The sequence below is a fragment of the Cetorhinus maximus genome, chromosome 32 (assembly GCF_964194155.1).
Source record: "Cetorhinus maximus chromosome 32, sCetMax3.hap1.1, whole genome shotgun sequence".
Taxonomy (NCBI): domain Eukaryota; kingdom Metazoa; phylum Chordata; class Chondrichthyes; order Lamniformes; family Cetorhinidae; genus Cetorhinus; species Cetorhinus maximus.
This window is the reverse complement of record NC_135910.1, coordinates 4243047-4265483: the sequence shown is the minus strand read 5'-3', so window position 1 is coordinate 4265483 and position 22437 is coordinate 4243047. Positions and strand designations below refer to the sequence as shown.

At 43.9% G+C, this 22437-nt stretch overlaps 1 protein-coding gene across 3 annotated transcripts in view; it reads left to right on the top strand.

Annotated features, from left to right (window-relative positions):
* The window catches only part of timm50 (translocase of inner mitochondrial membrane 50 homolog (S. cerevisiae)), a 147969-nt gene that overhangs the window by 106941 nt on the left and 18591 nt on the right, over window positions 1-22437 (top strand). For all 3 annotated transcript variants that reach the window (XM_078533405.1, XM_078533406.1, XM_078533407.1), the window contains exons 8-9: window positions 8533-8689; window positions 13991-14097. In XM_078533405.1, coding sequence (XP_078389531.1) covers window positions 8533-8689; window positions 13991-14097 — 264 coding nt within the window. The remainder of the gene's footprint in view (window positions 1-8532; window positions 8690-13990; window positions 14098-22437) is intronic.

Genomic DNA, 22437 nt, shown 5'->3' with positions numbered 1-22437 from the left:
GCTGTAATGGCTCCAATGTGCGACTAGCTTGTCAAGGTTTACTGTTTAGGCCTGCAATTGTAAAATGCACACCTGGGTGATCGACTGCAGGGTAGTAACACCTGGAACTCTATCTCAGTATGAGCCTGCAACACATTTGGTTGTCATTGGAGAGCATTTGTGAATCTAAGCGTTAGCACAGTCCAATTAGTTGAAATAAGTCATCACCTTGCTCTTCAGATACAAAAATGGATATTTATATATTGTAGTCCTCAACCACTTACAGAATGTGCCTTGTGCAATCCCCTTGCACTGCATAATTTCAGCAAAGTTGGTGGTATTCATAAATCACAGCAGTTAACTTATCTATCTGCAGAAGCCGCTCATTAGACCCAGGGTAAGGCGCCGGTGTCTTCCAAACAGCCCATCGCCCATCTGCCGCCTGACAAAATGCTGCTCTGCTGCCTTCGCTGTGCAGCATCTGGCCATGGGCAATCTGTCACTTTTTTTTTTGGCACTGTCAGAAGTCAACCTGCACCAATGGAAACTTCAAACAAGAAGCTTCTGCATTGAAACCCAATCTAACAGACTATGTACGCAACTATTGTGCAACGATACAACATGGGTCAGGAAATGACAGATTCCAGAGATGTGCACAGCAATTTACATTTTGATGAAGATTTTGTTTTGCCTCCAATTTGCCTTTGTTTTTTTGTTTAAACTGGGTGATACCTTCCTTTTTCAAAAGTCTTATGTTTGAAGGTTGATTTTTCATATTTGTTATAACCACAAGTGTATTCATGCGATAATGTATTATTATTAATGTTATCTGGCAAAGAGCTATACCGTGTCATTTTTGGGCACCCCTAACTAGAATAATTCAATCATCTCTAGTGCATTCTTAAATTATGTCTAATGTAATCTGGAATTAGGATAATTTAATCAAAATGTTTCTTCATAAACTGTGTAATGTAAAGTGACAGGCTCTTTCTTTAACATCTATCCTTATTAACCTCTTTTACAGCTTGTTCAGTATCATGAGGCAAATGAGAATGATTTGATGGGGGAATAACTTTTACAAATGGCTCTATAAACTCTTTCTGATAGGCACTGCGAAAGGGTATTCGCACAGCTTTGGAAAAAAAATCTCCCTTTTTTATGCCGTTTACAGAACTAGAGTCTGAGCAAAGTGGGTCAAAATCCTGGAACTCCCTTCCAAACAGCACTGTGGGTGTTCCTACAACACATGGACTGCAATGGTTCAAGAAGGCAGCTCACCACCACCTTCTCAAGGGCAACTAAGAATGGGCAATAAATGCTGGCCTAGCCAGCGATGCCCACGTCCCATGAATGAATAAATTAAAAAAGCTGCAGACAGCTAGGTACCTGACCTTCAGTTACCAGCTGGAATTGGATCGCGAGGGCTTTCCCTCTCCCTTCGTGCTTTTTTTGGCTCCTTGCCCTGACAACTGTGGACAGAACATAAACCTACCACATGTTGAGATTCGTACCCTATCGCTTCCTGACCCACTGGTCAGGTGCTTCTATTCCACTGTACTGGCTAATTTCACTTTGTTTTTAGGACAGTAGATTTTTTCAATCAAATTAACCAATGGTTTCCTGTAAAGTCGAAGGTTCCAGATTTATGAAAGTTACAACCTGGGGAATAATTTGCGAGTCAGTGCAGTCTTGAGAACGTTCTAGAAGGTACTAAGCCGCAGGTTCATTATCGATCCGGGTGCCATAAATCACCTCCACGTGAAAATGAGAGAGGCAGCCAGCCAGCCAAGGTTTCCACTCTTGATCGTTGAGGGAGCTCCTTGTAGCAAGAACTTGTGTGCGATCTTCAGAAGAGGACTGAATAGGACTTGACTGTCTCCCTGGTTAAATTGCCTGCCAGCACTCTGTATTTAGGATCACGTATGAAGATGCTCACTAGGATGAAGTGCTAGATGGGATACTGTCATGAAAATGTGTAATTTTAAGTTGAATTTATACATATGTTTGTGTGTTAAGAAAAGTAAAAACGTTTTCAGCTTCACTTAGGCTTTGCTTATGGACCTTGGTGTCTGGGTAGATTTAACACTAAAAGGTTTCAGGCCTTTTGGGTTTGTTTCTATGTATATATTTCTAATGAGGTCTTACAAATCCTGAAGTAAGGGTTGAAAGTTCACTGATTCTAAAAGCAAAACACAAAATAGAAAAGTCCTGTTACCTAGCTACAGTGATTCAGTGACACAGACACCGAAAAGACAGGAACTGAGAGGGAGTGTTCGGTGTGTGTGTGTGTCAGAGAGAGATGACAGGAATTTTGAGCTCTCAGAGAAGAAAAATTACAAGGCTAGTGGGACAGTAGTCACCTGAATTATCAGTTATAGGACTCAGTAATGTGACCGGTTTAGCGGAAGTGCTACTGGAAGACTTTAGGGAAGAGTTTAGGGAACACATTTGTTTACTTTGCAGCTGAAGAAACAGTGAGTTTAGAGTGCGGTTTTTGGGTGCCTCAGGAAGAGATATGAGTTGGGTGAGAAGCATCAAGTGAATGCTCAAGAATTTACAGGAATAAAACCGTTTGTAACTGTGCCAGTCCCTAGCAAGAAGCTTTTGTGTCAAGCTGGTGGTAACTCTTCATTGGTTTATGTGTCTGTGAAGATATTGTTGGTGTAAAGGAATAGTGGGAGCACCGTCGTCTTGTGTTTGTATTGCGATCTTTCCAACTTTTTTGTCTGGTGTAGTATAGTTCACTTTCCTTGTTTCCATAAATATTTTATTCTTTGTATTAAAAGTTCATTAGCAGACTGCTGTGAATTTGTTCAGTAACTTTCCCCCACGGTTAGGATCTATCAAGCCAGGTTTCGCTCTGGAATCTGACTTGTCCGGTATTAACAGCATCTGGGATGGTAACAATACAGACGGCTGTGAGGAAGAGTTAGAAGAGGTGACCAAAGTCATGGTCAAGTAGTAGGTTCTGTGGATGTATTTTTGAAGGTGAGGAGGGAGCATGGGAAAGAACGGCAGAGAACAGGAGTGTGATAGAGTCACAGGAGAGATGGAGGGTCCTTGAGAGCACTACTCTGGATCTCCCAACTGGTAACTGAAGGCTGGGGCGCTAGCTGCCTGCTTCCCCAGGCTTTTTCTGGAATCAGTGTAGCAAAGGAGTGATGTATTGTGAAAGTTGTCGCAGCACATTCACCATGTCCACCATGGAGTAAGAGCCACAGAAGAGAGTTGAAACAATAAGTCGGGATGCTGTTGAACAGTTCTTTTCCATGCAGTGTTCTGCATCAGTTAGGATTGCCAGCCCTCCAGGATTGGCGTGGAACCTCCAGGAATTGAAGATCAATCTCCAGGATACTGTGCACAAGCCTGGAGAAAAATCATCGGGGCATTAAGAATTTTTTTTTTTTTTTCCTGTCATTTTCTTTGGATATTTCTCTTTAACCGATATAACAATATTGAAAATGGGGGGTGGGGGAAGAATCTGTTTGGCTGACAGTCAAACATCATTCAGTTGGATAATGAGTCATTTTACTTTCCAATTGGCGTAGAAAGGCAGTACGTCACAAGGATGGATCTGTTAGCCGGCGAATGGCTGGGGTGTGGGGAAGCTCATGTAATGAAACCTCCAAGAATACATTTAATCACAATTGGCAACACTAGCGTCAATGCTTTTCCCTTCCTCTCATAACTTTATTGACTCTTTACTGGGGGTGTGTGATTCAATAGATGTTAATTGTCTTCCAGAGCCTCACCCAAATGGTGATTGTTCTTGTATAAGGCTTTATGGCAAATCTTGGCAGATTACTCAACAATATGGATCATCACAGCCTAGTCAGATGCATTTAGTCATGCAGTGCACTTTTAGCAGGAGGCATGCAGTTGTATTTAGGTGCAGGCATTTTGGCTGATGTTCTTTCCTGTAACCCAGTTATGCAGTCAAGTTTAGTGCCTCCATTGCCACATTCTTGAGGTCAGTTAATTCAATTTGGACCAGAGATTGTCAATGTGGCTCCCTTGCTGTCTGGAGAGATTTGCTGTATGTTTATAGGAAGCTTATGCAAATAAATTTGAAGTGAAGTTGAAAGTATTTGACGGAAGGATATTTCCATAAAATTAATTCTAATTGAATTCTGCAAAGCAAATTTAACAGTCCGGTAAAAAAGGCTGGCAGATTTTCTTTTTAAAACAAAACTGTGGTGATCCTTTTTGATTAAGTTGGTTTTATGGAGCAATTTGAGGTGGCCAGGATCCAAAGCATAGAATGTTGGTTAAGTTTGATTTTCTTTCGTTCTCTCATTTCCCCCCCCCCACTCCACCCTCCCATCTCCTCCTCCTCCTCCACTTCTGTCCTGGAGGTAATGACCAATGCTTGGTACTGTACCTTTGGTAACTGCTGCCTCGCCTGAGTGGCCATTCTTCATGTGTGAGCTTAGACATTGAGTATCAACAGGCTGACCTGCCCTTGTTCTATGTCTGGCCACAGGTGAGCACACTTTCCCAGCTTTATTATTCCATGAGCACCGGGAATGAGAAACTTGGCTGCTCTCCTCCGTTCTGTAGCCCAGGATGGCATGATTCAATTTCCTGGCATGTGCTGGCTTAGTTGACCTTGGCTGGGTCAGCTCCTGGGCTAGAGAAGGGAAACACCAGCCGGATTTCCACTCCAATCACTAGCCACTGACCCCTGCAGAAACTGGTGAATTTTGGATGAGAATAGGGTTGGGCTTCCCTGTGATTAGCCTCGTAGAGCCTGCTGAAACTTGTTGTCTAGGCTCCGTAGGAAGAATGGCCAGTTGGGCAAGGTGCCAATGGAACTGTCCCACAGAAAAAAACCCATCGCCTTCAGAAGAGATGGGAGAAAATTAGGCTGAATAAATATCATGGCAAACAGCATCATAGTGAGATTCTGGTTGGAGATCATAGAGCCTTAAAATATCACAGCAGGGAGACCATTTGGCCCATCATGCCTGATAGAGTTATTCAGTTAATTCCCGCTCTTACTCTTTACCCAGAATCCTGTAAATGCTTTTCCCTTCAGGAATTTATCCAATTTGCTTTTGAAATTTGGTATTGAATCTGCTTACACTGCTATTTCACAAAGCATATTCCAGATCGTCACAACTCTCTGCATAAAAAATGTTTCCCTATGTCAACTCTGGTTCTTTTGCCAATTATCTTAAATCTGCATCCTCTGATTCCTGATCCTTCTTCCCCTGCGACTTTGGATACTTCTATCAAATCTCTGCTTAGTTTTCTCCGTTCTAAAGGGAACAACCTCAGCTTTTCAACATAATCAAAGTCCCTCATCCCTGGTACCATTCCAGTAAATCTCATCTGCACCCTCTCTTAAGTTCTTGACACGTTTGTTCCCAATTACTCAATGGCATGTTGCATGATGGTGGCTACAAACAGACTGGTGATGCTTCTCGATATGGACAAAGCCCAAGTAACGATGTTTCAAGTTAGGGGCAAGCACAGTCAGGATTGAATTTTCAATCCTCAACTTCAGACAACGAATAGAGTGGACAAGGATAAGGAAGTGAGATCCCCATAATACTTATGGGTGTCAACAGTTATATGGAAGTTACAGACAGTGTCAGATTCCCATAAGCAGCTATGGCTCAAAGTCCAAGACAGCATGTGGTACCCCATGGAGGATTTCTGAAGAGGCATGAAGAATAGAATGAGAGCCAAGGACAGATTCTTGGGGCATAGTGGAGGTGACCATATTGGGCACGGTTAAGGAGATGTTAGCAGGAAATGTGCTGGGTACTTTGGGAGAGCTAGAAATTGTACCATGAAACAGCAGTGTCACTTTGGTGAACCATGGAGAAGGCATGGAATAGTTGTTGCACAAGATAAAGACTCATGGGATTGGGGATGATATACTAACATGGCTATAGGATTGGTTGAAGGATAGAAAATAGAACAGAAGTAATTGGATAATTTTCAGGTAGGCAGGTCTTGATGCTGCGATGGTCAGTTATTTATTATCTATATCAGTGACTTTGATGAAGGAACTGAGTGAAATTTACCCAAGCTTGCTGACGATACAAAGCTAGATGGAAAAGTAAACTGTGCGGAGAACACAAAAAATGTCTGCAAGAGATATAGACAGGTTAAGTGAGTGGGCAAGAAGGTGGCAGATGAAGCATAATGTGGAGAAATGTGAGGCTATTCACTTTGGTGGGAAGAATAGAAAAACAGTATCTTTTAAATGGTGAGCAACAATTAAATGTTGGTATCCAGAGGGCTTTGGGTGCCCATATACACAAATCACAAAGTTAATATGCAGGTGCAGCAAGAAATTTGGACAGCAAATAGCATAAAAACAGAAAATGCTGGAAAAACTCAGCAGGTCTGACAGTATGACTTCTTCAGCTCTGAGGAAGAGTCATACGGACTCGAAATGTTAACTCTGTTTCTCTCTCCATAGATGCTGTCAGACCTGCTGAGTTTTTCCAGCATTTTTTGTTTTTATTTCATATTTCCAGCATCTACAGCATTTTGCTTTTATCTTGAGGCAAATGGCATGTTGACCTTTATTGCAACAAAGTTGGAGTGCAAGAGTAAGGAAGCCTTCCTACAATTGTTACAGGGCTTTGGTGAGACCGCACCTGGATTCCCATGTATAGTTTTGGTGGTCTTTTCTAAGGTGGGTTAAACTCCCTTTGTAGGGAACACAACAATGGTTCACTGGATTGATTTTTGAAATGAGAAGGTTGTCCTATGAGAAGAGATTTTGTAGAATGCACCTAAACCCTTGAGTGTAGAAGAATGAGTGGTGATGTCATTGAAACATGTAAGATTCTGAGATGGCTTGACAGGGTAGATGCTGAGAGGCTTTTCCCCCTGGGCTGGAGAATCTGAAACTAGGAGGCATTGTCTCAGGGTAAGGGTTGCCATTTAGGACTGAGATGAGAAATTTCTTCACTCAGAGGTTTGTGGATCTTTGGAATTCACTATTCCACATTTAAGGCTGAGACCTCTTGAGGGATATGAGAATTGGACAGGAAAATGAAGTTGTGGTTGAAGAGTCGCCATGAGCTTATTGAATGTCAGAGCAGGATCAAGGAACCGTTTGGTCTGCTCCATATGTTCTTAAAGGGCACTAAGAGGTTAAGAAAGATGATGAGAAATGCCATGCCATAGTTGCAGCCAAAGTATAGTTGGTAGACATGGCCAGGGCAGGCTGTGTTGTGGGTGAGACAGAAACCAGTTTTGGGGATCAAGAGGGGACGTTGATTATGCAGTTGGGATGCAATGATGCATTCACCCCTACAGTCATCCTTGTTTAGATTAGCTTACTCAACACTGACCTGGGATCAAACCTCACGTCTTCGGGGTATATAAAGCTCAGGTGTACACATTTCTTATTTTCAAGATTATATATCAACACGCAACCTGGAGAGCTATTAGTATATTCACAAAATGACAGCAGCTGTAAGCCTATTTGTTTCTTCTTATGCCATTGAAATGTTACTATAGAAATCTGGTATTATTTTCACACCCTTTGAAGTTTTGCCTTCGTTCAACTTAGTAATGTTCTAGTTTAATATCAGATGTCTGCAAAGTGGAAACATGCTAACCTTCGACAGATTTCTCTGCAAGATGTCAAACTGCTCCTCTAATAAACTACAAGTTTTTATGGAGTGACTGTAGATTTAATTGTAATTAATTAGGAGGTTCCACCAATGACAGGGTGACATATAACAGCTTTATTAGTATTTGTTTCTGGTCAAACAATGACTGATGTACTTTGTTTGAGAGCAGATGGGTTTACGATAATTAGATTAAAGAATCTGGCAATCCTATATCTGCAGATGGTAACGGCAGTCTATTTAATATTAATGTTTTTTATTAATATGATATTCACCCTGACTTTGTTTTAGATTTTCTTTCCAATTCTTATCAACTTTCCCTCATTACTAACTTCTCTCACCTTCCGTTCCCTCTTTTCCTGGCTGCTTTAGACTTTGGGTGCCCTTGGCTCCCCTGTGCATGACTCCCTTACCCAAAGTGACCATCCTTCCTCAATAGACCTAGACAATGTTGCACATTATTTACAACCAAGTCCAATTCTGGCCTCATTCAACACCCACGCATGCATTTAAAGAGGATTCACTGAGTAACTGCAAGGAGCACATATGCTGGCTGATTTCCCCCCACCCCCCTCTCTTCCCCCAACCTGGGGAGGTGGGGTGCACTTTGTCATGTGCTAGTGCCCAACTGCTGAGATCAATTAACTCAGCTCAGAAAAGGAATTGTTCCAGTTTCTCCTCCTGAAGGGTTGACTGGTGCTACAGTACTTTTCCACAGTTACTATTCGTGCTTCAGCTCCTCCCTCACCCCAAATTAACATCCTCCATCAATGGTGCAGCACAGCCAAGTCTGACCTTGTCTTCACATAACGTACATTGACATTGCCTGAAAGCTTAGACTGAGAATCAAATGCGGGACTTCCTTGCTTGGTACACCACTGTCTTTGCTGAGCCACACTTTGAATACGAATTGTGTTGAATTTTCATAATTTCTTTCCTTCTCCACTTGTAGGACGTGTCGTGTCTGAACAGGGACCCTTCCAAAGTTATTATCGTGGACTGTAAAAAGGAAGCTTTCAGCCTCCAGCCCTTCAATGGTATTGCACTAAAGAAATGGGATGGAAATTCTGATGACCGAACCTTGTATGAACTTGCAGCATTCCTGAAAAGTAAGCTCCCGTCTGCCAGCTGGTAGGCAATGTGGTTTATTCCACGGATTCTCATGAGCGAGGTTCCCTCGAAGGTGTTGTGACACTTAGTCAAATTGGCTGGATAGTTAGGTCATTTTCCTTGAGCCCGAACTTAAACCACCCTCTGTCCCCTGTCTCTCCCCGCCCGCCACAAACCACGCACCCCCCCCCCACTCCAACAGCTTCTCTAGTTGAACAAACACAACCTCTTCAAGTTTGCATAACAAATACTGCAACTGGTACCTTAACAGTTAATCATAGGAAAGCTGCAAGGAGGCATATGTGCTCAGGACCTTTGGGTCAATTATGACAATCTGGTTATTTGGCCTTTGTGTTTTATTAATGTATTTTTTTCCTCCCCTTTTCACTATTGATGTAGATTAACTCATTCACCACGCACTGCCATTGTGATGCCACTTGCTATAGATCATGTCGCTGCAAGCAGCTGCAGTGATGCCATCTGGCATCTCTCTAGGACCAAGGTCCACGGTGGGAACAATGCCAAATGGCCCCTTTAGTTATGAACGAGTTAAATATTTGTTGTTCCTTTGAATGAACTAGAGTAAGAAGGTCAGAGAGGCTAAAGAGAAGCTGTGACATTGACGGTTTGAAGAGGATCCGGTGTGTGTTTAAAATTGCATTCTGCTGGGCTAAATTATGTGGTTCTCTCATTAGCATTAAATTTAACATCAAGGAGCCTTAGCGAGAGACCTTTATGCCTCTTTCTATCAGACTATCGCCTCCAGTGGGAAGAGTACCATCGGAGAAAACCCTGTAATGCGAATTACCCGGTGGCCTTTGTGTGTGAAAAACCCAGTACAGGCAGCCTTTCTTAAGATGCTTCTCGCTGGAAGTGTCAGAACTAAATAGGCACTAGTGCTTATCTGCTGTGTAGAGGATACCTGTGGGGTGTCTGGAGGATGCTGTGGGCAGACTAACCTGTTCAATTAGTGATTTGGGCAGTACTGTGCTTTCCCCATTGCTGACACGTTTGGATCTTTCCTGATATCAGAAGGCCCTAGCCTGACAGGTAAACCAAATTCATAATAGCTTTAAGATTGTGTTCACAATGTCTGTGCATTGTTCCCTCTTGTTGCCCATTCTACTTTGTGATGAAAAGAGGTCATGATTACTGTAATATGAATGAGACACTCTGTCTAGGGAAAAAAAGGTAAAAGGGCAGGAGAGGCTTTGGAGGCAAAGCAGTACCTGTTTTTTGAGAAGTGGCAAGATGTGTTTTCACACACGAGGGCCGGCTTGAAAGTTATGTGCCTTTGACTGAATTGAGAAACTGGACAGAAAGCAAACATTTCCTCACAGGAAGATAATAGGTTTTGAGGATGCAAAGCCCACCTCACTTGCGAGACTCCCAGTAACCAGGCGCACACATCCTCCCACATGTCATTGAATTGGAAGAGGCCTGATTTTGCTTTCCTAACTGAGAGCATCTGCACGTCCCCCATCACCCCATCCCCTCCATGATTAACTTCGTGTCTGAGGGTGCCTATGTTCAGATATCAACTGAAAAGAATGTGGCAGCAAGGACTGAAATGAATTGCTATTTGTTGTGGTGATACAGCACGATTGGACCCCAGAGTCAGAGTTTTAAGAGTGGAACAGGTGTGGATTTAGTTGCCTGCTCTGCAGTTGCCCAAACCTCAAGGATGTTGCTTATAACTAAGTGTCGAGTCGGCAGGAGAAAATTAGCAACCTGCTGTTGCATTGCCTCTTGGTGGTCAAATCAAAAGCATAATTGACTGAGATCTGGAAGAAGGACTCGAACCTCGAACCTCCCTACTCTGTGTGGCTTAAACACATCAGATGGAGTGATTTCCCACTGAAATACTTTCTTAAAGTAGTCCCTCTAGTGGAGATGTAAATGTCACCTCAATGTTATTTAATTAGTAGGAGAGTAATCTAAAGTTTCACTCTGACGCTGTCAGTGGCCTCAGTGATGTTTCTTTGAGGGCAGGCTCATCTGTCGACAGTTTGTGATCTTGGTGCAACTTTCAGACAGCAGACAGTAAAGTGTCTTGCTGTTATTGTACAGGCAAACACAGCAGCAATAACATTCCAGAAACAACATCGAGGTAAATAACCAGTTCATTTGGTCTTGGTTGAGGGATAAATGCTGGCCAAGATAACAGGGGAACTCTCCTCGTCAAGTCTTGGAATCTTTTACAATCACCTGAGCGGGCCTTGGTTTAAGAGCTCGCCAGGAAGACAGTGCCACACTCCCTCAGTACTGCACTTGAGCAGGCCTTGGTTTAAGAGCTCGCCAGGAAGACAGTGCCACACTCCCTCAGTACTGAAGTTCCAGCCCAGATTTTTGTTCTCAAGTACTGGAGTGTGGGTTGAACTTAACTCCTGATTCAGAGGGGTCGTGTGCCATAAGTTAAACCAAAGTTCCGCATAACGCAGTGCTGAGCCATGTAGGTCAGAAGGTCCTGGGTTCACTTTCCCCATCTGTGCTGTTATCGAGATGTTACAATTGGCCTGAATCCCATGAGAATAGGGAGCAGAAGAACAAAGCAGGTTAACTATCTCTGTTAGCCCTTCACTGTGCTTGTGCTGACACTGGGGGAGTACAGGATTGGGCTGAGCCTCCTCATATAGCTTGTTGATATTTAACGTATTGGCTTATGTTAGAAAGATGGCTGCTTAACTGAAATATTGGAAAGCTGGCCAGCACCTGTGGAGCCTTTACACACCAAGATCCTGTATGTGGTGAAATTTTTTTTAAAAAAAAATCTTTGATAGTTGCAGCTTTAATTGGCATTGGATAGGTGATGCTTTTCTTTAAAGTTTTATGCAGGAAAGGTACATTATTGATGTTGGATTCCGCTTTCAGTTGGATTAAATTGGTATCTGGTATCCAATTTAAAGAAGTGGTTTAAAAAAAAAACTTGTTCAAAATAATGAGCAGAACAGAGTTCCACAGAACTGAATGGGAGCAGTGAAACCTGTATAAACAGACACTCCCCCCCCCCCCCCCCCTAAAAAAAAGAGGCACTTAGTGAGAGAGCCGAATAACTTGCATGATGAAATATGCATCTTGAGGCATTCTGAAATCACGGACACCGGCAAATCATGATGAACTACAGTCAGCCTTCAATGTACCAAGTCCTTTTGCAACTTAAAATGCAAGACACCCAGGTGAGCGCAAACAGCAACAGGTTTTGTGAAAGAAATGGCTTATGTGGAATGGAGACCTCTTTACCCAGAATCCATAGCAACAGAGAAATTGCCCTATCTCCGGGACTGGGTGCTTGCATGCACTATGCTAGGGATAGAGGGGCTTCTCTGCTGCTCTGGATGTGAGGTAACAAACTTACTCTGACCTGTGGAAATCTATCCCGCTTATTTAAATGCCACCCCCCCCTCCCTACAATCCACAAAAGCTGCTGCTTCCACGACCCCACTGTTCCCTGGTGTGGCATGCACTGAGCTTACCTGTCTGCTGAATCAAGAAAAGCAGGTGTGAACAGCGAGAGGGGGGGCTGTCCTTTCCCGCCCTAGTACCGTGTGCGGCAGCTGCTGGCTGCTCCTCTATCACCCTGACCCTGCTACCATCGTCGTTCCCTCCAATAATGAATTCGCCACCTTTGAGGAGTTTTGGCTTTGGGCCAGCGGGTGTATAACTGTTCCAAGTCTCTGCCTTTCTGCTGCTTTACAGAGTGGTGCCTATGAGTCAGGGGCTCTGCAGCTCAACCAAAAATCTGTACTTTGACCCCTTCACTCAACGTAACATGTGTCTATTCCTGCCCAGATATTCCCAATTATTTCAAAAATTTGTCTTTGGCAGCTTCATTACACCAAAACATTTACTCCCTTTTTTTCTTCTTGTGACTGCCCTAATGCTTGTAAGTAGAACTGAGAATAGGCCATTGCTATCCAAAGTGAGAGCAGTTTTAAATTCAACAGGAATTTAGCCTGTTATGTAAAGAGAGTTGGTGTGTGGGATGAGGATTCTAAGCCTTGTCACAGGTGATTAAGTGCTGATTATAATTCTGGTTCGTTCTTCTTGGTTGTTTGGTGTTGCAGTGCCTGCAATGATCATTTTGAAAGTAGGAACACCTGGAAATAAAAGGACACCTGGTGCCATTCCTGAAGATGTTGTAACTTCGAAGTTTCACTGTATTTAAAAAAAAAAGTTTAACCTTTTAATGTTAAACATAGGTGGCAACTGCCTGTTTGTGGAGAAATGTAACAGATCTCTAGGAAGAACTCTAGGGAATTCTCCCAGAGCCCTGGCCAACATTCCACCTTCAACACCCCCAAGTCCACCTTCAACACCCCCAGATTATCTGGTCATCGATTTCCTTTGCTGTTTGTGGGGCCTTGCTGTGTGCAAGTTGGCTGCTTTGTTTGCCTGCACAACAGCAGTGACTACAGTTCAAATGTAATTATTGATTGTAATAGTACTTTAGGATGTACTGGGAACAAAGGCACTATACAAATTCAAGTTTGTTCTTTCATTTCTCTTCCCTTCTCCCACGTTGTCCCTCAGCTGTCATCCCAGGCAGATAAGCCTGATCCCTTACCTTGACGAATGCAGATTTGAAACTAGCTGTTACTTGGACGATGTCCTCGAGCAGTAGCCCCAGCATTCACCAGAAGAGGAGAAGAAGGAGAAAGATTCCAGGTGTTGTTCCAAGGGTTCACTCCACTTTCTCCATGGCTTGTGTTTATTGCTTGCTATCAGCTAATTCAGCACAGGCAGGAGTGCAAACTTAAACTGAGCCAGTCTTCTCCTCCTCCCCCTACAATCATAATTCTCCTTTCTTCTGAAGACACTGAAACGTATGGACCCATAACCAGTCTTTTGCGCCTTGACCAAGTAGGCATTCTTCATGCATGAGCTTAGAACCATGCATGACCTAAATCAACATGACCCGGGAGATTATCACAGCCCAATCTGAAGTTCATATAGCAAGGATCATTGGATTGAGAGAGCTAACCTGGCTGATTTTTCCACCTCCCTGAGGCCAATTGTAGTTGCCCCTGCTGTCGCAGTTCAGACTAATTGTATGAACGCCGGTCAAACTGTGACTTTGTTAGATCTCACAGTCTATCACCCAAACTGTGTGCATTTACCCAATGAACTATCAGATGACCTCTTGGAGCCAGTTTTATGAATGCTGTGGTAAAACATTCTAGTTCCATGTTGGATTTCAAACTTGCTTTCAATAGCTAACGTGACATTTTAATGTATTTCTGAGTGGTCATGCCAAAAATGTACCAGCCCTGCCTCACTTTCCTATGTATATTGCATTGCAGCAATTGCAATGAGTGGAGTTGAAGATATCAGAACTGTACTGGAGAACTATGCTTTAGAAGATGATCCAATTGAAGCATTTAAAAAAAGACAAGAGCTGTTAGCACAGGTGAGAGTTCCTAAGTTTATGCCTATATGTAAAATGATCACAGTGCTGGTATAATGCAATAGTGAGCAAGTTCTTTTCTATAATATTGATATATTTTGTCAGTTTTCTACGTGGACGATCACTGATGCTCACCTTGCTGTTATTAATCACTTGTGTCACTCCAAACACAAGTCACTTGTTTAGTATAAAAGCAAAACACTGTGGATGCTGGAAATCTGAACCAAAAACAAAAATTGCTGGAAAAACTCAGCAGGTCTCGAAACGTTAACACTTTTTCTCTCCATAGATGCTGTCAGACCTGCTGAGTTTTTCCAGCAATTTTTGTTTCTGTTTCACTTGTTGTCTCTTTCTGGTCTCCTTATAACTCTTCCCTGTTGAGAGGTCATGCAACATGTTGCTCTCAATTAGATTGCCAAGAGGTATAGAGGAGCGCCCCTTGTGGTCTTGGCTGTTGATTTTCCCCTCCTCCCACTGGGAGAGTGTCCAGTTTCTCTGTAGTTAGCCTTACTGTGGTCATTACCCTAGTGTCCCACGCCGTGCCTGTTGGTACTGTTGTGACGTACCTCGGGGCTGCTTTGAACGGACTTTCTTCATCCTTTTTAGAAGTTCATACAGGTTAGTCGTCCTCGTCAAGGTGATCTGTATTCATGTTTGACTCATGTTGCATGTCAGCTGATTGACCATGGAAGTATTGCAGTCAAACGCACAACCATACATGCCGACTACAAGCAAAGGTTGTTGGATAGCAATCAGGAGCTGTAACCAAGTATCCCTTTCTTACCTTGGGATGGTGAAGTCATTTGTATCATCCCTACTGCCACCCAATTGAGATCAGCTGATTTAACACAGACCAGGGATTGAACCTGGGACTTCCCTTGTCTGTATCACTCAGCTATCACTGGAAAAATCATTCAACTATTCTTTGGCTTTTTTAAATGCCTGGATCCTAAGCTGGACTTTCCCCTCTTAAAGTGTTTATTCTAATCTTAGGGGCAAGCACCCATACCGGCATAACCAGGCAATAATTTTGAAGGGAACAAAAACAGCTGGAAAAACTCAGCAGGTCTGACAGCATCTGCGGAGAGGAATACAGTTAATGTTTCGAGTCCGTATGACTCTTCATCAGAATAGTTTTGAAGGGGTCTGTCCTGTAATGCGTATTTTAATAGTAGCAAAAGTCAGTTTTTTTGAGAGGATGCAGAGCTTTAAGATTTGCTTTTCACAAGTGTCAGTTCCTACATGCGAATGTTTTTTCAAAATCCTTGAATGGTGGCATATGTTTACGACAGTAGAAATTAATTTACAAGAAATCAAGAAATTTAATTTGCACCATTTAAGTGTAGAAGGTTACCAATGCACAAAGGAAATTGTTTCCAAAATGCTATGAAATAACCAAATTACCATCTAATTCTAAATAAAAGGACTTAGAAAAATTGTACATTTTTATCAAAGATTTAACTTATTATTGATTTTGATAATTACCAAAGTACGTAAAATAGCTTCACTCGTATCATGTTGCAGCCTAATTTCACACATTTGCAAAATGTACAATTTTTCTGTAAGTCCCTGTATTCGAAATTACGTAGTAATTTGAAACAAAAATAAAAATACCTGGAAAAACTCAGCAGGTCTGGCAGCATCTGCGGAGAGGAACACAGTTAACGTTTCGAGTCCGTATGACTCTTCAACAGAACTAAGTAAAAATAGAAAAGAGGTGAAATATAAGGTGGGGGGGGGGGTGGGGGGGGGAGACAGGTAGAGCTGGATAGAGGGCCAGTGATAGGTGGAGATAACCAAAAGATGTCATAGACAAAAGGGCAAAGAGGTGTTGAAGGTGGTGATATTATCTAAGGAATGTGCTAATTTAGGGTAGAAAGCAGGACAAGCAAGGTACAGATAGCCCTAGTGGGGGTGGGATGGGGTGAAGGGAAGGGATCGAAATAGGCTAAAAGGTAGAGATAAAACAATGGATGGAAATACATTTAAAAATAATGGATATAGGTGGGAAAAGAAAAATCTATATAAATTATTGGGAAAAAAAGGGGGGGGATTGGAAAGGGGCTGTGAATGGACGAGAGAGTTAATGATCTAAAATTGTTGAACTCGATATTCAGTCCTGAAGGCTGTAAAGTGCCTAGTTGGAAGATGAGGTGCTGTTCCTCCAGTTTGTGTTGAGCTTCACTGGAACAATGCAGCAGGCCAAGGACGGACATGTGGGCATGAGAGCAGGGCGGAGTGTTGAAATGGCAAGCGACAGGGAGGTCTGGGTCATGCTTGCGGACAGACCGAAGGTGTTCTACAAAGTGGTCACCCAGTCTGCGTTTGGTCACTCCAGTGTAGAGGAAACCGCATTGGGAGCAACGAATGCAGTAGACTAAATTGAGGGAAGTGCAAGTGAAATGCTGCTTCACTTGAAAGAAGTGTTTGGGCCCTTGGAATGTGAGGAGAGGGGAAGTAAAGGGGCAGGTGTTGCATCTTCTGTGGTTGCATGGGAAGGTGCCGTGGGAGGGGGTTGAGTTGTAGGAGGTGATGGAGGAGTGGACCAGGGTGTCCTGGAGGGAACGATCCCTGTGGAATGCCGCCGGGGGCTGAAGGGAAGATGTGTTTGGTGGTGGCATCATGCTGGAGTTGGCGGAAATGGCAGAGGATGATCCTTTGAATGCGGAGGCTGGTGGGGTAATAAGTGAGGACAAGGGGGACCCTATCATGGTTCTGGGAGGGAGAGGAAGATGTGAGGGTGGATGCACGGGAGATGGGCCGGACACGGTTGAGGGCCCTGTCAACCACCGTGGGTGGAAAACCTCGGTTAAGGAAGAAGGAAGACATGTCAGAGGAACTGTTTTTGAAAGTGGCATTATCAGAACAGATGCGACGGAGGTGAAGGAACTGAGAGATTGGGATGGATTCCTTACAGGAAGCGGGTTGTGAGGAGCTGTAGTCGAGGTAGCTGTGGGAGTCGATAAGCTTGTAATGAATATTAGTGGACAGTCTATCACCAGAAATTGAGACAGAGAGGTCAAGGAAGGGAAGGGAAGTGTCAGAGATGGACCATGTGAAAATGATGGAGGGGTGGAAATTGGAAGCAAAATTAATAAATTTTTCTAGGTCCAGACGAGAGCATGAAGCAGCACCGAAGCAATCATCGATGTACCGGAGAAAGAGTTGTGGGAGGGGGCCGGAGTAGGACTGGAACAAGGAATGTTCCACATACCCCATAAAGAGACAGGCATAACTGGGGCCCATGCGGGTACCCATAGCCACAACTTTTATTTGGAGGAAGTGAGAGGAGTTTAAGGAGAAATTGTTCAGTATGAGAACAAGTTTAGCCGAACGGAGGAAAGTAGTGGTGGATGGGGATTGTTCGGGCCTCTGTTCGAGGAAGAAGTGGAGAGCCCTCAGACCATCCTGGTGGGGGATGGAGGTGTAGAGGGATTGGACGTCCACACCCATCCAGGACCCTCCACCTCTGCCTGTCCCTCTGTCCCCATCCCGTCTTCCAATCCCAGCCCTGGCCGTGTATTCACCATACCCCCTGACCTTCCCTTCTCCGATGCTGAACGTTCAGTGCTCAGCAAAGGACTTAGTTTCATACCCTTACGCCCTCATCTCAATGAATTTCGGGCTTGACACGACGCTGAACTCTTCTTCCACCGCTTTCGTCTCCGTGCTCACTTCTTTGGGCAGAAGTTCTCTCCCCGTTCAACAGATCCTTTTACCCGCCTCCAATATTCTCCCTCCACCTGGACCCCTCCCTCTGGATTCTTACCTTCTCTTGATCTTCTCATTGAGAACTGTCGGCGTGACATTAGTCGTCTCAATTTCTCTGCTCCTCTCACCCACTCTAACCTGTCTCTCTCTGAACTTGCTGCACTCCGTTCTCTCAGGTCCAACCCTGACATTGTCATCAAACCCGCTGACAAGGGTGGTGCTGTTGTTGTCTGGCGCACTGACCTCTACCTCACAGAGGCTGAGCGTCAACTCACAGACACTTCCTCCTACCTCCCCCTGGACCATGACTCCACCACTGAACATCAAACCATTGTTTCCAGGACTGTTACTGACCTCATCTCCTCTGGACACCTTCCTTCCACAGCTTCCAACCTGATAGTCTCCCAACCTCGGACGGCCCGCTTCTACCTCCTACCCAAAATCCACAAACAGGACTGTCCCGGCAGACCGATCGTGTCAGCCTGTTCCTGCCCCACGGAACTCATTTCTTGCTATCTTGACTCAATATTCTCTCCCCTTGTCCAGTCCCTTCCCACCTACATCCGTGATTCCTCTGACACCCTACATCATATCAACAATTTCCAGTTCCCTGCCCCCAACTGCCTCCTCTTCACCATTGGCGTCCAATCCCTCTACACCTCCATCCCTCACCGGGATGGTCTGATGGCTCTCCGCTTCTTCCTCGAACAGAGGCCCGAACAATCCCCATCCACCACTACTCTCCTCCATCTGGCTGAACTTGTTCTCACACTGAACAATTTCTCCTTAAATCCCTCTCACTTCCTCCAAATAAAAGGTGTGGCTATGGGTACCCGCATGGGCCCCAGTTATGCCTGTCTCTTTATGGGGTATGTGGAACATTCCTTGTTCCAGTCCTACTCCGGCCCCCTCCCACAACTCTTTCTCCGGTACATCGATGATTGCTTCGGTGCTGCTTCATGCTCTCGTCTGGACCTAGAAAAATTTATTAATTTTGCTTCCAATTTCCACCCCTCCATAATTTTCACATGGTCCATCTCTGACACTCCCCTTCCCTTCCTTGACCTCTCTGTCTCAATTTCTGGTGATAGACTGTCCACCAATATTCATTACAAGCCTACCGACTCCCACAGCTACCTCGACTATAGCTCCTTACATCCCGCTTCCTGTAAGGACTCCATCCCATTCTCTCAGTTCCTTTGTCTCTGTCGCATCTGTTCTGATGATACCACTTTCAAAAACAGTTCCTCTGACATGTCTTCCTTCTTCCTTAACTGAGGTTTTCCACCCACGGTGGTTGACAGGGCCCTCAACCGTGTCCGGCCCATCTCCCGCGCATCAACCCTCACACCTTCCTTTCCCTCCCAGAACCATGATAGGATCCCCCTTGTCCTCACTTATCACCCCACCAGCCTCCGCATTTAAAGGATCATCCTCTGCCATTTCTGCCAACTCCAGCATGATGCCACCACCAAACACATCTTCCCTTCACCCCCACCCCGGCGGCATTCCACAGGGATCGTTCCCTCCAGGACACCCTGGTCCACTCCTCCATCACCCCCTACACCTCAACCCCCTCCCACGGCACCTTCACATGCAACCACAGAAGGTGCAACACCTGCCCCTTTACTTTCACTTGCACTTCCCTCAATTTAGTCTACTGCATTCGTTGCTCCCAATGCGGTTTCCTCTACATTGGAAAGACCAAACGCAGACTGGGTGACCGCTTTGCGGAACACCTTCAGTCTGTCCGCAAGCACGATCCAGACCTCCCTGTCGCTTGCCATTTCAACACTCCACCCTGCTCTCATGCCCACATGTCCGTCCTTGGCCTGCTGCCTTGTTCCAGTGATGCTCAATGCAAACTGGAGGAACAGCACCTCATCTTCCGACTAGGCACTTTACAGCCTTCAGGACTGAATATCGAGTTCAACAATTTTAGACCATGAACTCTCTCCTCCATCCCCACCCCCTTTCCGATCCCCCCACTTTTTTCCCATTAATTTATATAGATTTTTCTTTTCCCACCTATTTCCATTATTTTAAAATGTATTTCCATCCATTGTTTTATCTCTACCTTTTAGCCTATTTCGATCCCTTCCCTTCACCCCACCCCACCCCCACTAGGGCTATCTGTACCTTGCTCGTCCTGCTTGCTACCCTTAATGTCACCCATTCGAACATTCCTTATATAATATCACCACCTTCAACACCTCTTTGCCCTTTTGTCTATGACATCTTTTGGCTATCTCCACCTATCACTGGCCCTATATCCAGCTCTACCTGTCCCCTCCCCCTTAAACCAGCTTATATGTCACCTCTTTTCTATTTTTACTTAGTTCTGTTGAAGAGTCATACGGACTCGAAACGTTAACTGTGTTCCTCTCCGCAGACGCTGCCAGACCTGCTGAGTTTTTCCAGGTATTTTTATTTTTGTTTTGGATTTCCAGCATCCGCAGTTTTTTGCTTCTATGTAGTAATTTGGCTATTTGATAGTATCTTGTAAATAATGTGCTCATGTGTGACCTGGTGCGCTTGCGTAATGCAAATAATAAGTAACTGAATGTCTTGAAACAATTTCCACCATCATAAACATATGCCACTATTTGTTGCAAAAGTGTGTTGCCTGGACACCTTGCCAAAACCATTAAATTTTTTGCAAAATTTACACATGACTGGGTCCAATATTTGTTCGGTTGGCAACTCTCTTTTTCATCTTAACACACAGACATATAAATTGTCCTCGAGCTTGTGTGGGCGTCAGTCATGGCTCAATGCATCGAACTCTCACTTTTGAGTCAGAAAGTTGAGCACACAATCCAGGCCAACACTCGAATAAGGTGTGCTGTGCTGTCAAAAGATGTCGTCTTTGGATGAGATGTTAAACCAAGACCCTGTCTGTTCTCTCCAGTAGACATAAAAGATGCTGTTGCCCTATTGGAAGAAGAGCAGGCAACTTTTCCCCTCTGTTCTGGCCAATATTTATTCCTCAACCAACATTACTGAAAAAAATTATCCGCTGTTGCGACCTGGTTAGGTTAAGATTTAAATAGAAATCCAACTAACTTGTTTTAACCAATAGAACTATGTCACAAGATAAAAGCAAAAAACTGCGGATACTGGAAATCCAAAACAAAAATAAAAGTACCTGGAAAAACTCAGCAGGTCTGGCAGCATCTGCGGAGAGGAACACATTTAACGTTTCGAGTCCGTATGACTCTTCAACAGAACTAAGGAAAAATAGAAAAGAGGTGAAATATAACCTGGTTTAAGGGGGAGGGGTGGGACAGGTAGAGCTGGATAGAGGGCCAGTGATAGGTGGAGATAGCCAAAAGATGTCATAGACAAAAGGACAAAGAGGTGTTGACGGTGGTGATATTATCTAAGGAATGTCCTAATAGGTGACATTAAGGGTAGAAAGCAGGACGAGCAAGGTACCGATAGCCCTAGTGGGGGTGGGGTAGGGGGAAGGGATCGAAATAGGCTAAAAGGTAGAGATAAAACAATGGATGGAAATACATTTTAAAATAATGGAAATAGGTGGGAAAAGAAAAATCTATATAAATTATTGGAAAAGGGGGATCGGAAAGGGGGTGGGGATGGGTCAATTATGTCTACCAAAAAGGGATTAGAATCTGCTGCAGACTGAGAAACGATGCAACAGAGCAAATCTCTGTGTTGAGTGAAGAAGATTTTCAGCTTATACTATGTGTGATCTTGAAATGGAAGACATTTTTAAAAAATAAAATCATTTAAATTTTTTTCTTGCTCAAGATTGACCCAGATGTGATTACACAAATATTAACTTCAGCCAAGTTGCCACTCATTATGTATCATCCTAAGTGGTGAGCACTGATAGACAATATGGGGCTGATAATGCCTGATAATGGCTCCCTCCACAACGAGCAACAAAGGAGGGAGACTCTGGCTGACATTTCCTTTCCCTATCCCTAGGTCATTGTGGCAAAACTAATATTTCAGCCATCAGTTGAGATCAGTTACTATAGCACCAACAAGTTAACTAGGGAAAATAAAAATACCTGGAAAAACGCAGGTCTGGCAGCATCTGTGGAGAGGTTAACGTTTCGAGTCCGTATGACTCTTCAACAGAACTAAGGGAAAATAGCAAAGAGGTGAAATATAAGCTGGTTTAAAGGGGGGGTGGGACAAGTAGAGCTGGGTAGAGGGCCAGTGATAGGTGGAGATAACCAAAAGATGTCATAGACAAAAGGACAAAGAAGTGTTGAAGGTGGTGATATTATCTAAGGAATGTGCTAATTATGGGTAGAACGCAGGACAAGCAAGGTACAGATAGCCCTAGTGGGGGTGGGGTGAAGGGAAGGGATTGAAATAGGCTGAAAAGTAGAGATAAAACAATGGATGGAAATACATTTAAAAATAATGGAAATAGGTGGGAAAAGAAAAATCTATATAATTTATTGGGAAAAAAAAGTGGGGGATCGGAAAGGGGGTGGGGATGGAGGAGAGAGTTCATGGTCTAAAATTGTTGAACTCAATATTCAACCCGGAAGGCTGTAAAGTGCCTAGTCGGAAGATGAGGTGCTGTTCCTCCAGTTTGCATTGAGCTTCACTGGAATATTGCAGCAGGCCAAGGATGGACATATGGGCATG